This window comes from Bison bison, unplaced genomic scaffold (assembly GCF_000754665.1).
Source record: "Bison bison bison isolate TAMUID 2011002044 unplaced genomic scaffold, Bison_UMD1.0 scf7180017864516, whole genome shotgun sequence".
Taxonomy (NCBI): Eukaryota; Metazoa; Chordata; class Mammalia; order Artiodactyla; family Bovidae; genus Bison; species Bison bison.
The window spans coordinates 10,539,024-10,555,205 of NW_011495069.1; the positions used below are offsets into that span (position 1 = coordinate 10,539,024).

Here is a 16,182-nt window from a genome sequence, read left to right on the forward strand (position 1 = left end):
TAGACAGTGTATTAAAAAGCAGAGAAATCACTTTGCTGACAAAGGTCCACATAGTCAAAGCTGTGGTTTTTTCCAGTAGTCATGTATGGATGTGAGAGTTGGACCATAAAGAAGGCTGAGTGCTGAAGAACTGATGCTTTTGAAGTGTGGTGCTGAAGAATAATCTTGAGAGTCTCTTGGACAGCAGAGAGATCAAACCAGTCAATCCTAAAGGAAATCAACCCTGAATATTCATTGGAAGGACTGATGCTGAAGCTGAAGCTTCAGTACTTTGGCCACCTGATGTGAAGAGCTGACTCATTGGAAAAGACTTTGATGCTGGGAAGGATCCAGAGCAGGAGGAGAAGGAGGCGACAGAAGATGAGATGGTTGGATAGCATCTTGATGAGCATGAGTTTGAGCAAACTGCAGAAGATGGTGAAGGATTAGGGAAGCCTGGCATGCTGCAGTCCATGGGGTCTGCAGGGAGTGGAACCTGACTGGGCAACTTAACAGCTACAAAACTAGAATTGGTCTCATTGCTTTGTCAGATGAGCGAAGGGACAGTTTGTTCCTACTTCCTCTGACTTCATGCATTGTTTCCCTAAAGTGTTAATATGTTTCACTGTTACTTTTTTAAAAATAAGATGTAGAAGCAAAGGTATGTGTAATCCACAACACTTCTTCTCTTTGAATTTATAAATACAACCAATTTTTCCTCCAGTGCCTCACCTCCTAGGTTCTGTGGTTGTGAAAGTTTGAGAGTTTTGAGGGAAAAGAATGGTATAAAAGAGATGGATATCTCTTACATAGAAAACAGAATAAAGTACATTGAATTACTGGATGGAGCAAGTTTGATAGAAACACCGTTTGTGTAGTCACCCTTGGTTCTTTTGCGGAATTACTGTTGACTCATGGTGTAACCAGGTGTTCATTACTCAGAATTTTTATTTAGTAGAAGATAAAGTATGTATGCTCCTGCACATGTACCGGAAAAGAATGTTTAAGGGGATTTCCTGTTGGAAATTTCTGAATAACTGTTACAAATGTTATAGCTATCATCAGGCATGAATTGTATTCCCACTGGATATGTGGCTGAGTATTGGTAATTAGGTTTCTTTCTTACTGTCTTAAAATGAAACTGAGGGCCAAAGAAGTTAGAGTTATGAAAGAGAGAGAAGGAAGGAGAGAAGTGATACTGGCTCAGAGTCATCTCTCTGAGTCATCAGCAATGAATGCCACCTTACTGGAGAACATCCAGTGTGTCAAAAACCCTGTGATGGGCAGCTCCTTAATTTCTGACTGGTTAGTTTCTACACATCATTGATACCTCCAGGTTCCTTAGTGGAGGCCATTTGGGACTTAGTTTTTATGGATGTTATGTGGTTTTATAAAATATTTTTGTATTTAAGATAAGATTTCTCAATCACTTTCACTATAACTACATGAAAAAAGTACTATTTGGAGTAGAAAGAATATTAAATGGATGTTCAGTAAGATGGAGGTTGCTGATTTTCAAGCAATAACAAATGGATATAATTCTACATATATCTTTACACTGAGATAAAATCATCCTTCTTTAGGCTTTAAGTTGTTATTAATAGTCAAAGGCTTTACTTGTGTGTTACTAGGAAAGGAAATAGTAATTCAGCTGTTAAAGGAAGAGTATCAAAGATTGTGAGTATAAATATCTCAGTAGTTTGTAACTGAATAAAAGGAAACTTTTTTAAACTGTCAATGTTTCTTCAGAGTATACTGCCTTTAGTAGTTGATGTTTAGTAGTTGGTGGCATGGAAAATAGATACCACATGCCTATGAAATACTCTGTTTTGATGTTAGTGGAAGACTTATAAGTGTGCTTTAAAAATCCTTTGGGTTCGCCCTGTCTGATAGAACTTTGTGCAGTGATGGAAATGTTCTAGATCTGCACTGGCCAGTGTGGTAGCCATGTGTGAAATGTGGCTAATACAGTTGAGAAACTGAACTGCAAATTGTATTTAATACAAATGTATTAATATTAATTTAGGTAAATAATCATATGTAAGAGGAACTAAAAAGCCTCTTGATGAAAGTGAAAGAGGAGAGTGAAAAAGTTGGCTTAAAGCTCAACATTCAGAAAACTAAGATCATGGCATCTGGTCCCATCACTTCATGGAAAATAGATGAGGAAACAGTGGAAACAGGCTCAGACTTTATTTTTTTGGGCTCCAAAATCACTGCAGATGGTGATTGCAGCCATGAAATTAAAAGACGCTTACTCCTTGGAAGGAAAGTTATGACCAACCTAGATAGCATTTTGAAAAGCAGAGACACTACTTTGCCAACAAAGGTCCGTCTAGTCAAGGCTATGGGTTTTCCAGTGGTCATGTATGGATGTGAGAGTTGGACTGTGAAGAAAGCTGAGTGCCAAAGAATTGATGCTTTTGAACTGTGGTGTTGGAGAAGACTCTTGAGAGTCCCTTGGATTGCAAGGAGATCCGACCAGTCCATTCTAAAGGAGATCCGTCCTGGGTGTTCTTTGGAAGGACTCATGCTGAAGCTGAAACTCCAATACTTTGGCCACCTCATGCAAAGAGTTGACTCACTGGAAAAGACTCTGATGATGAGAGGGATTGGGGGCAGGAGGAGAAGGGGATGACAGAGGATGAGATGGCTGGATGGCATCACTGACTCGATGGCCTTGAGTCTGAGTGAACTCCGGGAGTTGGTGATGGACAGGGAGGCCTGGTGTGCTGCAATTCATGGGGTCTCAAAGAGTCAGACACGACTGAGTGACTGAACTGAGCTGAACTGAAGAGGGACTGCAGTGTTAGCACATCTTTTAAGTATTTGAGAACTGACCAGCCCATTTGATAACCCTTACTTCACTGACCAGTCATTCAGTTCAGTTCAGTTCAGTCGCTCAGTCGTGTCCAACTCTTTGCAACCCCATGAACCACAGCACGCCGGGCCTCCCTGTCCATCACCAACTCCCGGAGCTCACCCAAACCCATGTCCATTGAGTCGGTGACATGGCATCACCATCTCATCCTCTGTCGGCCCCTTTGCTCTTCCCCTCAATCTTTCCCAGCATCAGGGTCTTTTCAAATGAGTCAGTTCTTCACATCAGGTGGCCAATGTATTGGAGTTTCAGCTTCAACATCAGTCCTACAATGAACACCCAAGACTGATCTCCTTTACAATTGACTGAGTGGATCTCCTTGCAGTCCAAGGGACTCTCAAGAGTCTTCTCCAACACCACAGTTCAAAAGCATCAATTCTTCTGTGCTCAGCCTTCTTTATGGTTCAACTCTCACATCTATACGTGACTACTGGAAAAACCATAGTTGCAATTAATATTTATTTTTAGTACATTAATTGAAGAATGTGTTGCAAAGGTCTCTGTTTACGTATCATCTTCCCAATGAGGCCCTTCTGCTTGCACAGTTTATAACTTATTCCCTCTCTCTTAGCCCGTCCTATTTCCTTTCCCGGAATAATTTTTTTTATAGCAGTTATCACCATCTAACACACTAGAAAGAAGGCGTAGATTTTTCCCTCTTTATATCTAGTGCAGTGTTTCCAACACCTAAAACAATACCTAATACTTTAGAGATACTCAGGAAATATTTGTGGGATGAATAAATGAGGATTGTGGCTTCCCAATAATAATACCCCAATTCATTAAGCACTTATTTTGCATTCTATGGCAAGCATTGAGTTGGGTTAGCTATATTAAGTGCACCATGGCCACTGTTCTCTGTAATAAAACATTTCTTGAGACCATTATTTGAAACAGAACACTGAATTAGTTAAGTCATTAGTTTGACCCTGCCATAGAATTTCAGAACTCGAAGGAAACTTGGCAATAATTTGATCCAAATACCTGATGTCACATAGTGGTTAAAGTTTCATGAATGTCATTTTTATCCTCTTCTCATTTCCCTTTTTCCCTCATCCACACAACCTGTGAATCTTTTTGCTCAATTATTTTTTTTCACATCCGCTCATTTCCATTCAGCTAATTCTCATTTTCATATAGGCTTACCTTTCCCGCTGACTCTACTGTGCTGTGAAGACCTACCTAGTCCCTTAACCTAGGCAGAGAGAAACCCTTTGTCTTTCTTAACTGAAACTTTCCTGTTCACTATAATTGTTATGACCAGCTCCTCAAATCTAGAAACAGCTCCTGACCACTAGGGCACCCTTAAGTACTTACTGTCTTTGAAAAAAAAAAGCTTTAAGAGAAAACAAAAGGAATTTCAATAGCTCCCATTCCCTAGCCTGAGGTCTTTTGTTCCATGGATCTGAAAGCAGTCCTGCTGGCATAATTCAATTTCTTTCTCCCATAAACACAGTCCAACATATTGTAGGCTTGTAAGCATTACATTTCTTCGTGTCATGTATATAGCCTTGGTGATGTAGCAGCCCGTCAGAACCTCTCCCATTTTTTAAGAAACTGTGATGCTTAAATGTAAACATTGTGGTGTCATTTAAATATGTAAAGAATCTTAAGTGGGGCAAGAAGAAGCCAAATACATTAAGCACCTTCAATCATCAGACTGTAATTTAGAGATTTCTCTTATTTAATCCTCACAAAAACTCTGCATAATTATCTCTGTATCATATGTTAAGTAACTTGTTCAGAGTCTCTCGGAGAAGGCAATGGCACCCTACTCCAGTACTCTTGCCTGAAAAATCCCATGGATGGAGGAGCCTGGTAGGCTGCAGTTCATGGGGTCGCTAAGAGTTGGACACGACTGAGCGACTTCACTTTAACTTTTCACTTTCATGCATTGGAGAAGGAAATGGCAAGCCACTCCAGTGTTCTTGCCTGGAGAATCCCAGGGATGGGGGAGCCTGGTGGGCTGCTGTCTACGGGGTCACACAGAGTCGGACACGACTGAAGTGACTTAGCAGCAGCAGCAGTCAGAGTCTCTTAATCAGTAAATGGAAAAGCTGAAATTTTCCACAGTTACATATATATAATTCCGAAACCTCGCTTTTCTCTCTGGTAAGCCATGCAGCCTTCTGGAAGCGGGGCAGGCAAGGGACAACAGTTGCCGTATTTGATGTAGAACAGGTGGCAGGGGTGTTCATTTTTTGCCTCCAATGAGTGAGCCACAGAAAGAAAGCGGTGTTACTGGAGTCAGGGATGGCAGTCCCAGTGGCTCCCCCTTAAGTTTAGCCTATGTCTTTCAGCCTGTTCTTCCAGTTAGTTCACTTGAAGAAGACGTGCTTTCTGCATGAGCCTAGCAGTTGTGATTATATGAGGATCTATGTAAACATTTACCTGACACGTTTGTCTTCTTTGAAAGTTGTTACCACTTGCAAAGCAGTAAATTCTCAAAAACCATCCTAAGATGCCATTTTTTTTTCCCCATGAAATTGAGAGTTTCACGACAATTCTCAAGATTGTTTAGAATGATGGATTAGTGTATGGTCTTTATATTTATTCCATCCCTTCATCTGTGATACTTTTCACCTTAACTGCCTTTTGTTACTATGGGGTTGGCCAAAAAGTTCCTTTGGTTTTAAGGTAAAACTAAAAAACACGTTTCTCATTTTCACCAAGAACTTTATTGAACAACAGGTTCACCATTTTGTTCCACTGCCTTCTAGTATTTTTCAGGCAACCTTATAATTCCATCTTCTCAAAACTTTTTGTCTTTCTGAGCAAAGGACTTTACCAGGTGCCTTTTACAGTCTTCCAGGGAACTGAAATTATTTTCCATTTAGAGAATTTTGTAAAGACCAGTATAAATGGACGTCCGAAGGTGCAATGTCTAGATAAATCAGAACTTGCAGCTAAGCTGTAAGTTTTTGCCTAGTTATCAAATAAACATGGTCTTGCGTTATTCTGATGGAAGACTATGAGTTTTCTGTTGATTTAATTCCAGATGCTTTTCATCGAGTGCTACTTTCATTTGATCTAATTGGGAGCAGCATTTGTCGTAGTTAATCGTTTGGTCTTCTGGAAGGAGCTCATGATAGAGGACTCCCTGTCAATCTCGTATACGCAGCATCACCTTTGGAAAAAGACCAGCCTTCAGTGTGGTTGATGGTGGTTCATTTCACTTGCCCCACGATCTCTTCCATTCTACATTATTGTGCAGTATTCACTTTTCATCACCCCTCCTCATTTGCTTTAAAAAGGGAACATTTTCATTACGTTTAAGTGGATAATCACCTGCCAAAATACAATCAAGAAGGGTTTTTTTTGTTTGTTTAACTTCTATGGAACCCAAATGTCAAATTGATTGACATAATCAAGCTGGAGCAAATGACTTTTCAATGCTTGATTTGGATATTTTGAGTATGTCAGGTATCCTTCACCTGGTATAGCATTAATTGTTCTCAAGTCACATCTCAGTTTGATTGCTGACTACTTCAACTCGTCTACCTGACCTTGGAGCATCGTCCAAGGAGAAATCTCCAGCACAAAACTTCCCAAACCACTTTTGACACAGTCAGTCAGTCACAGCACTTTCTACATACACTGCACAAATCTATTTTTGCATTTCAGTTGCATTTTTACCTTTCTTGAAATAATAAAGCATAATATGTTAAAATATTGTTTTTTATTCCATCTTTAATATTAAAATGGCTACACAAAAATTCACCAATTCTGATTTTTTTTAATGCATACTGATTTAACAGCTGTCACAGTGCAAGCCAACAAAATTGTTTCGAATGAAGTTAAAGATAATTGAGTGCTACTTAGAGCCATCTTCGGAGAAGGCAATGGCACCCTACTCCTGTACTCTTGCCTGGAAAATCCCATGGATGGAGGAGCCTGGTGGGCTGCAGTCCATGGGGTCGCTAAGAGTCGGACACGACTGAGCAACTTCACTTTCACTTTTCACTTTCATGCATTGGAGAAGGAAATGGCAGTCCACTCCAGTGTTCTTGCCTGAAGAATCCCAGGGACGGGGGAGCCTGGTGGGCTGCTGTCTCTGGGGTCGCACAGAGTTGGACACGACTGAAGCGACTTAGCAGCAGCAGCAGAGCCATCTTATGGAAAAGAACTAATGAACTTTTTGTTCAACTTATAAGTGCTGTGAGCAAAGCTTAAAGTTGAGGAATGCTATTTCTTCCATTGTACTGAAGATTAATAAATACTTTTTGCATGTCCACTGTGCACTAAGTTGTGCCAGGCATTGAGGGTTTCAGTGTAAATACATCATGGTTCCTGCTCAGTGGAGAAGTCTGAAGACCATTGCAATTTGTTTTTTGTGGTAGTTGTTGTTCAGTGGCTAAGTTGTTTCTCATTCTTTGCAGCCTCATGGACTGCAGCATGCCAGGCTTCCCTGTCCTTCACTACCTCCTGGAATTTGCTCAAATTGTGTCCATTGAGTTGGTGAAACCATCCAGCCATCTCATCCTCTGTCAACCCCTTTTCCTCCTGCCCTCAGTCTTTCCCAGCATCAGGATCTTTTCCAGTGAGTCAGCTCCTCAGGTCAGGTGGCCAAAGTATTGGAGCTTTAGCTTCAGCATCAGTCCTTCCAATGAATATTCAGGGTTAATTTCCTTTCGGATTGACTGGTTTGATCTCCTTGCTATCCAAGGGACTCTCAAGAGTCCTCTTCAGCACCACACTTAGAAAGCATCAATTCTTTGGCACTCAGCCTTCTTTGTGGTCTAACTCTCATATCCATACATGACTACTGGAACAACCATAGCTTTGACTATACAGACCTTTGTTGGCAAATTTAGGGTGATATATCTGGCATGATGTCGTAGTTGGCTCTTTACTCTTCCAGTGTTTTCTCTTGCTGCCTTGATATTTTTCTCGCCTCTGTTATTTCTTCTATGACTGACTCAGATTTTAGAAGTCATTTAATTCACAATATTTTCTCTGATCACTGAGGAGAAAGTAGACACCTCTGCACCCACTAGTGTGTGTTTGTGTAGCACCTAGGTGCTTATCGTGCTCTATTCTAGATCCTATTTCTTTGAACTGTAAGCACCTTAAGGACAAAAAACTATTGTTTTTAGTTCCAACACATTGCTGGGCACATAATCAGTGATCAGTAAATCTTTGTTTGAATTCTGCTTGAATAACTAAGAAAAGGCTTGTAATAGTGGAAGCAGCATTTGAACCAATTCTTAAAGGATGAGTGGGAGTTCCCTAGGTGGATAAGGAAAAGAAATTCCAAACCAAGGGAGAGGTTTATACAAATAGATGAGATAATGAAGCATTTACAAGGGCTTTATAATTTCCACTTGGAATTTGAGATATAGATTATCAAAGGATGTTATCTCCTGTTCAGACTGATGTTTGAAGCTGAAATTCCAATACTTTGGCCACCTGATGTGAAGAGCTGACTCATTTGAAAAGACCCTAATGCTGGGAAAGATTGAAGGCGAGAGGAGAAGGGGACGACAGAGGATGAGGTGGTTGGATGACATCACTGACTCAATGGACATGGGTTTGGGTAAACTCCTGGAGCTGGTGATGGACTGGGAGGCCTGGCATGCTGCAGTCCATGGGGTCTCGAAGAGTTGGACAGAAGTGAGCAACTGAACTGAACTGATCTCCTGTTCAGAGCCAGCCAGAGTAGATAGAATTAGGTGGTGGAATAAAGAATAAAAAGCTGCTCCCTCCCTCAATTATATATCCAGAAGTTGAAAATTAGTTTTTCATTTGAATATGTGTCTGTTTGAGCTGTTAATTTCTCTCTGTGAACCTTTCCCAGAGGAAAGTGATTTTCTTCCCAACCTCTCACTAAAGTTCCTTCTTGAGACATCTCAAACTTAAGAAAGTTGTATGCTGAATTAAGCTGAGGGAAATGTGATTGAAATAGTGAAGAGCTCACTCTCCTAGGTAATCCAATTTATACTGATACTTCGGCATAAAAGTACATTTATATGGAAGCATTACACTTTTTTGATCTTGTAAACTGTTGAAAATATAAAGCATGTTGTCATGTTATTGTCTGATGTGCTGGCCAACAGGAATCGAACCTGTTATAAACATCACTAAAGGTTTTGAGTGCTCACCCTTGTTTGCTTAGAAACAGTTCTTCAATAAAGTGAGACTGGTTAGAGGGCTTCAGTTTCTCTTTAAATCTAAGCTGTGGGGTTTCCCAGGTGGCTCAGTGGTAAACAATCTGCCTGACAATGCAGGAGACACAGGTTCTATTTCTGGGTCAGAAAGATCCCCTGGAGGAGGAAATGGCAGCCCACTCCAGTATTCTTGCCTGGGAAATCTCATGGGCAGAGGAACTGAGGGCGCCAGTCCATGGGGTTGCAGAGCTGACACGACTGAGTGACAGCGCACACACACTCAAATCTAAACTGTAGCTTAGATTACTTTGCGTATTAAGCTTCATAAGGCCTCTTTTGCTCTTTCCCTGAATAAAACTGGAAGAGATTCACAAATTTAAATCAATGACTTGCCCCATTCCTTGAGGCAATAATCTGTGGAAGAAAAGTATTCTAAAAGAAAGTATCTTATTAAATAAGTAAGTGTCAGTTGCTCAGTCGTACCCAACTCTTTGCGACCCCATGGACTGCAGCCCACCAGGCTTCTCTGTCCATGAGATTTTCCATGCAAGGATACTGGAGTGGGTTGCTATTTCCTTCTCCAGGGGATCTTCCCAGTCCAGGGATCGAACTGGGGTCTCCTGCACTGCAGGCAGATTCTTTACCAAGTGAACTACAAGAGAAGCTTATTAGGTGACTCTTAAGAGAGAGTTGTCTACTTCTTACAAAGTTGAAGTGAGAGTTGCCTTTGCATTTCTAAAATGTACCGCATGGAAAGCTAGAATGAACTCAAGGCCTTATTGTTAAGTTTTAAAGCCATCAGGGGGCCAATATCTTCCCCTTTCCCCACTTGTCTACTTTTGTTGTTACAGAGTAAATATTGAAGACTCTCTAGCTCTCTAGGGATTAAGACTTTGCTTTCCAATGCAGGGGGTACAGGTTTGATCCCTGGTCAGGGAGCTGGGATCCCACATGCCTCACCACCACAAAACCAAAGCATAAAATCAATATTGTAGCAAATTCAATAAAGACTTTAAAAATGGTCCACATCAAAAAAAAAATCTTGAATATTGATTGTTAGAATGAAACTGAGACATGCTGGTTAGGGAACATTTGTTGATTTGGTACCTCAGTTCATTCAGTACAGTCGCTCAGTTGTGTCCGACTCTTTGCAACACCACAGACTGCAGCGCGCCAGGCTTCCCTGTGCATCACCGACTCCTGGAGCTTGCTCAAACTCATGTCCATTGAGTCAGTGATGCCATCCAACCATCTCATCCTCTGTCATCCCCTTCTCCTCCTGCCCTCAATCTTTCCCAGCATCAGGGTCTTTTCCAGTAAGTCAGTTCTTCCTGTCAGGTGGCCAGAGTACTGGAGTTTCAGCTTTAGCATCAGTCCTGCCAGTGAATATTCAGGGTTGATTTCCTTTAGGATGGACTGGTTTGATTTCCTTGCTGTCCAAGGGACTCTCAAGAGTCTTCTCCAGCACCATAGTTCAAAAACATCAATTCTTTGGTGCTCCGCTTTCTTTATGGTCCCACTCTCATATCCATACATGACTACTGGAAAAACCATACCATAGCTTTAACTAGACAGACCTTTGTCGGCAAAGTAATGTCTCTGCTTTTTAATATGCTGTCTAGGTTTTTCATAGCTTTTCTCCCAAGGAGCAAGCGTCTTTTACTTTCATGGCTGCAGTCACCATCCACAGTGATTTTGGAGATCAAGATAATAAAGTCTATCACTGCTTCCATTGTTTCCCCATCTATTTGCCATGAAGAGATGGGAACAGATGCCATCATCTTTGCTTTTTGAATGTTGAGTTTTAAGCCAACTTTTTCACTCTCCACTTTCACTTTCATCAAGAGGCTTCTTAGTTCCTCTTCACTTTCTGCCTTAAGGGTGGTGTCATCTGCATATCTGAGGTTATTGATATTTCTCCCGGCAATCTTGATTCCAGCTTGTGCCATATCCAGCCTGGCATTTTGCATGATGAACTCTGCATATAAGTTAAACAAGCAGGGTGACAATATACAGCTTTGACGTACTCGTTTCCCAGTCTGGTTTGGTACATAGGTGACACCATTAGAATTTCTGAGAGATTTGTGATTGTTGTAAAGTATGGATTTCCTTGGGAAATGATTCTGTCTTTAGGAAATAAATATATCCTTAGCCATTTTTACAAGAACCAAAGTGAGTCCTGGAGTTAGAATCAGGAGACTTGGGTTTTAGTGCTGTCTCTGAGCAAAGCATTTAACCTCTTGAACCTTCAGTCTTTCTTTTATAAAGAGTAGGAGATTGAGCCGGATGATCACTAAGATTCTTTATTTAATCCTATGTTTATTGTGCATGCATGCTCAGTCACTCAGTCATGTCTGACTCTTGGCGACCTCATGGACTGTAGCCCTCCAATCTCCTCTGTCCATGGGGTTATCCTGGCAAGAATACTGGAGTGGGTTGCCATTTCCTCCTCCAGGAGATCTTCCCAATCCAGGAATCGAATCCGAGTCTCCTGAAGCTCTGGCACTGGCAGGCAGATTCTTGGTATCTGAGCCACCTTGGAGGCCTTGGATTTATTTCTGTTTTCAAATACCCAAGATTAGTAGTGAGCCAAGTCAAGCTGGGCATTTAAAATTGGCAGATGGTAAACAGTAGCCATATGAGATAAGGATCCTTAAATCTATCTGTTCTACTCTTTTTAAAAAAAAGTATTTTTGGCTATGCTGGGGTTTTGTTGCTGCATACAGGCTTTCTCTAGTTGAGGTGGGCGAGGGCTACTCTTCCTGAGGTGTGCGGGCTCCTCACTGCGGTGGCTTCTCTTACGGAGCCCTAGAGTGCAAGCTCAGTGTTTGCAGCCTGCAGGCTTTGTTGCTCTGTGGCATGTGAGATCTCCCCTGACCCAGGGATTGAACCCATGTCCCCTGCATTGCCAGGCAGATTCTTGATCACTGGACCATGTAGAAACTCCCTGTCTGTTCTATTCTTATACGGTTCTGTCAGCACGAACTAGATTCTGTAGTACAGTTTCTGGGCTCTGTGTATGTGTGTGTGTGTTTAATGTGCCTGTTTTGAACTAATTCATGGTAGTCCACACGTCTGGGCTGTTCCATCTGCTTAATGTTTCTATGCACCATCCCTGATTGTGTTCAGACTTCCTCCTTGGCCTGCTTCTTCCAGTTTGCTCTCTGGATTCATGGTACAGAAATGTCATCCTCTTCCGTTTCTGACTAACCTTTTGGTAATGGCTGGGTTTTCTGGCCTAAGCTCTCCTTTTTTGACTTGTTTTTTCACTATAACAACAATGATGAGTATTGCTTGCATTTATTGAGATTTTTCCATGAGCCAGACACGTTATGAAGTGCTTTATTTCTGTTCGTGTCATTTAATGCTTACTACTGCCTTGTACTGCTAAGTATTGTTATGCGCACTTTACAGATTAGGTAACAGATGAGGCCCAGGGAGATGAAGCCACTTGCCTAGTGTTCACACCTTGTAATAGAGCTGGAATTAAAATGGTAGTCTGCCTCCAAAGCTCATCTTCTTAAACTATATGCTGTGTTTTCTTCATGATGATGGTAACTGTGATATGTAGGTGCTGGGGATGTTTTTCCCACCTCTGCTTCCGCATTTTCCAGGAGTCAGAGGTGCTATTGCACATGTGTGTTTTCAGGCTAATAAATGTAAGGGCCCGCTTTGAAGGTATTTGACATTGTAAAGTTGGAGCATTCTTTCAATGTAAAATTTCAATGTATTTTTGTATTTTTCCTTTTATTCTTTCCAATTTTCATGGTCAATATCATATTTTTTTTACTACTATTACTAACAAATAATTTTTGTCCAAGTGTACACATTTTTTTTCTTACTGATGCCTTAGCATTGTCATTTTCTTATTCCTTGGTGGTGGTTTAGTCACTGAGTTGTGTCCAACTCTTGCAACCCCAGGGACTGTAGTCTGCCAGACTCTGTTCATGGGATTCTCCAGGCAAGAATACTGGAATGGGTTGTCATATCCTTCTCCAGGAGATCTTCTCTAACCCAGGAATCAAACCCAGGTCTCCTGCATTGCAGGCAGATTCTTTTACCGATTGAGCTACGAGGGCAGCCTCTTATTCCTTACCTTTGCTATTTAATCAAAAGCAGATAATAGAGGGGGTTTCTTGAAGGTCCAGTGGTTAAGACACCACATTTCCACTACAAGGGGCATAGGTTCAATCCCTGGTCGGGGGACTAAGATTCTCATGCTGGGAAGCATGGCCACAAATTCAAAAAAAAAAAAGGCAAACAGATAATAGAGATAAGATAATGGGAAAAGAAGAGCAGTGCTAATGAAAGGCAAAGGGAAAAATCCAGATACTAGAAATCTTCCTGGAATCTGAATTTGCAGAACAAAGATTTAAGCTAAAAGCTCAGTTTCAGGGGTAGCTGTTTTTTGTTAAAGGAATATTAGGGCTTTGACAAACACAGGATTTGACCTCACTAGCTTTAGTATTCTTATCTGATAATAATATATTCTTCACAATTCCTGTTTAGTTGTGGTGATAATTAAAGGATATAGACAGTGTAAAGCTCCTTAATATAGTGCTCAAAATTACTCAGTTCAGTTCAGTTCAGTTGCTCAGTCGTGTCCAACTCTTCACGACCCCATGAATCGCAGCACGCCAGGCCTCCCTGTCCATCACTAACTCCCAGAGTTTACTCAAACTCATGTCCATCAAGTCAGTGATGCCATCCAGCCATCTCATCCTCTGTCGTCCCCTTCTCCTCCTGCCCCCAATCCCTCCCAGCATCAGAGTCTTTTCTAATGAGTCAACTCTTCGCATGAGGTGGCCAAAGTACTGGAGTTTCAGCTTCAGCATCAGTCCTTCCAATGAACACCTAGGAGTGATCTTTAGAATGGATTGGTTGGATCTCCTTGTACTCCAAGGGACTCTCAAGAGTCTTCTCCAATACCACAGTTCAAAAGCATCAATTCTTCGGCTCTCAGCTTTCTTCACAGTCCAACTCTCACATCCATACATGACCACTGGAAAAACCATAGCCTTGACTAGACGGACCTTTGTTGGCAAAGTAATGTCTCTGCTTTTGAGTATGCTATCTAGGTTGATCATAACTTCCCTTCCAAGGAGTAAGCATCTTTTAATTTCATGGCTGTGATCATCATCTGCAGTGATTTTGGAGCCCAGAAAAATAAAGTCTGACACTGTTTCCACTATTTCCCCATCTAGTTCCCATGAAGTGAGGGGACCAGATGCCATGATCTTAGTTTTATGAATGTTGAGCTTTAAGCCAACTTTTTCACTCTCCTCTTTTCACTATCAAGAGGCTTTTCAGTACCTCTTCACTTTCTGATCTGCATATCTGAGGTTATTGATATTTCTCCCAGCAATCTTGATTTCTCAAGATTATTGTTGAATTTAAACAGAAAGAAAAGTACTACAAGTTGTTGTTGTTCAGTTGCTAAGTCATGTCTGACTCTTTTGTGACCCCATGAACTTTAAGCCCTCCAGGCTCCTCTGTCCATGGGATTTCCCAGGCAAGAATACTGCAGTGAGTTGCCTTCTCCAAGAGATCTTCTCAACCCAGAGATCAAACCCACATCTTCTGCATTGACAGGTGGATTCTTCACCATTGAGTCAGTAGGGAAACCTGAAGTATTATGTAATATCTTACAAATGTTTATTTCAATTTTACTATTTTAGTGAGCCAGATTTTCAGATATATTTCTTTTTATTTTTAGAAAAAAATCTATTTAGTTCTAAAATATTGTTTCTAATGTTATTAATTCCCAGTACACAAATCTCATTCTTCTCTGAGTATGCTCTCACAGGTAGGAACTACAGTTTTAGGGCAAGCAGGGAAGAGTCAGAATGGTCTGATTTTGAGGCAAGCCTGTGTCTAGAACATACCTTGGAATGGACTCCTGCTCCCATCAGCCTGCTTATGCATAACCCTGATGTTTTTTGTGTGATTAAAATTAAATTGAAGTCTTTGGTAGTCTCGCTTCATGACTGGGAGTCTGGAAAGTTGTAACCCAGCTCAGTGTCAGGAAAAGTAGGTGTGGACTTTCAGGGCTATGCCTCTCAGCAACTAGAATGTGGTTGGCAGTCTCCTCCCCTTCCTGCCCTGGAGCTCTTCACAGTGTGCACTCTGGAATGACAGGCATTCCTGTGTGAAGAGAGCCAGCGTGAAGATTATTTGTGAGAACCACCAGTGCCTGGTCCGGGCGGGATACAGGGAAACAGAAACTCCGGCAGATTAACTGACCTGGTGCCATGTCCTGATGTCTGGCGGTGACACTGAGAGAGGAGTGCACGACGCCTCCTTATGTGGATTTATCATTTAAGAAAAGTTTGCTTTGGTTCGTGACAATTTGCTGTTGTGAGACACTTCAGACAACATAATCATGGGGCAAGCTGACATCTCCAGACCGGTAAATCCAGATGGAGTTGGTGAGTAATAGAAGGCAATAAAACAAAATCTTGACAGAGGCAAGGCAGATTTACAGGTGAAGTTGAATATTTTATAGGAATTTGAATATGAGGATTTTGATGTTTTTAACTTGAGGATATTTAATCACTTTGTGAAGAATAAATGAAGAAAAATATAAGTTCATTTTTCATTCAGTTATATTAATTTACAACTCATAGTTTTGTTTTACTTGATCCTTTTGGACTTTTAAGATAATATTGCTAGGAAACCATCTGTTAATTTCTTACCCTTGCGGAAAATAAGTGCTACAAGAACTCGTGGTTGTTAAGAAGTCAGTGGTGTTTTACTGCTGTTTTACAGGACTTGAACTGTTGATATATACATGCGGTATAGAACTAGAATTGTTGACTTCTATAAACAGGACATGTTTTGTTTTGGTTTGATTTGTTTTTTTGGCCATGGCATGAGGGATCTTAGTTCCCGAACCAGTTCCACTGTGCCCTTTACAGTGAAAGCACAGAATCCTAACCACTGGACTGCCGGGGAATTCCCAACAGGACCATTTTTAAGATTTAAGTTAAAGTTTTAGGCTCAGTTGTACATTTTCCAAATAAGCTTTCCAAGCTTCTTCCATTGTGCTGGTGTTTCCGTTTCTCATAAGGCAACGCTTGGTATAAATATTTTTGAAGTCAGTGCTATGCATTTGAAGTGTTATTGTCTCAGAAATAGCTGGAGACCAGGCTGATCATTGTAAGAGTAGCCAGAGTTTCAAAGAATATAAGTGAAATGGAGGTTCACTGTCACTGA

General features: G+C 41.1%; 1 protein-coding gene across 8 annotated transcripts in view; it reads left to right on the forward strand.

Moving 5' to 3' along the window:
• Nucleotides 1–16,182, forward strand: part of PHACTR4 (phosphatase and actin regulator 4) — a 109,688-nt gene that overhangs the window by 43,390 nt on the left and 50,116 nt on the right. The window contains exon 1 of one of the 8 annotated variants that reach the window (XM_010830165.1): nt 14,507–15,395. The exons of the other annotated variants lie outside the window; for them this stretch is intronic. Within the exon in view, the coding sequence (XP_010828467.1) occupies nt 15,350–15,395 (46 nt within the window). The 5' untranslated portion in view covers nt 14,507–15,349. Of the gene's footprint in view, nt 1–14,506; nt 15,396–16,182 lie in introns of those variants that run through there. 8 annotated transcript variants of the gene reach the window in all.